Source organism: Trichinella spiralis (assembly GCF_000181795.1).
Source record: "Trichinella spiralis strain ISS 195 chromosome Unknown Scfld4958, whole genome shotgun sequence".
NCBI lineage: Eukaryota > Metazoa > Nematoda > Enoplea > Trichinellida > Trichinellidae > Trichinella > Trichinella spiralis.
Genome location: NW_003531897.1, coordinates 1 through 943, shown reverse-complemented (window position 1 = coordinate 943; position 943 = coordinate 1). Strand labels below are relative to the sequence as shown.

Sequence of the window (943 nt, the reverse complement as noted above, 5' to 3'; positions counted from 1 at the left end):
TTACCCGAAAACCAATAAAGGTGATGCTAGGCAATAAAGAAGAGTTATTCGCACGGATGTTAAAATATTGCGATGAAAAAATAAATATGAAAATTTGGTGGCCATTAATTCCAAAATTTACCTGGAAGATGAAAGTGTACGATATTGAATTTATGGAATGCCGTATGAAAAAATTCTTGAAATGGAAGTTTTTTGTTTAGTTTGGATAACTATTTGTATAAGAATAATGCATTGGTAATTGGTGTGGATGTGGTTCATCCGTCTGCTGTGGAAACGCATTTACCATCAATAGCTTCGGTGGGTATTATTCATGTTATTGTACTTTCAAATTATTGAAGGAATGTTTTTGATTTGAAGGTTGTTGGAAATGTGGATGCAAAAGTTACAAAATTTCATGCTTCGGTGAAACTACAACCAGCGAAACAAGAGCTGATCACAGGATTTATCGAACAATTTTCAGAACGTTTACTGGAATATCTTGATGTTAATGGTACGGCTCCGAAAAATATTATTGTTTATCGCGATGGAGTATCAGAAGGTCAATTTATGCAGGTGAAATTGTGTTGTATCATTCATTAAAGCAAAGTAAAAATTTATTTTTTTTAAAAGGTTTTGGAAGAAGAACTGTCTGCTCTTCGTAGGGCTTGCAGATCAGTTGCAACAAATTACCGGCCGTTAATTACGTTTATTGTGGTTCAAAAGCGACATCATGCTCGATTTTTTTGTTGTGATGAAGCTGCAGCACGAGGACGCGGGAAAAACATCCCTGCTGGTACTGTTATCGATAGAGTAGTGACATCTCCTGATGAACATGATTTCTTTTTGTGCAGTCATCATGGAATTCAAGTATGACTTTGTGAAATGTTTTGAATCTTTATTATTATTATTATTATTATTATTTGAATTGCAGGGAACTAGTAGACCGACGCGATATCATGTGCTG

The 943-nt window shown here is 34.8% G+C and overlaps 1 protein-coding gene across 1 annotated transcript; it reads left to right on the top strand.

Annotated features, from left to right (window-relative positions):
* Positions 1–23: 23 nt before the first annotated feature.
* Tsp_15364 (eukaryotic translation initiation factor 2C 2) lies at positions 24–937 on the top strand (the record flags this gene model as incomplete). The annotated part of the gene is given in 5 exon segments (XM_003367031.1): positions 24–187; positions 201–312; positions 358–552; positions 610–846; positions 911–937. Coding segments are annotated over 5 exon segments (735 nt in total), but the record flags the coding sequence as incomplete, so codon positions are not given.
* Between the last annotated feature and the right edge of the window lie 6 nt (positions 938–943).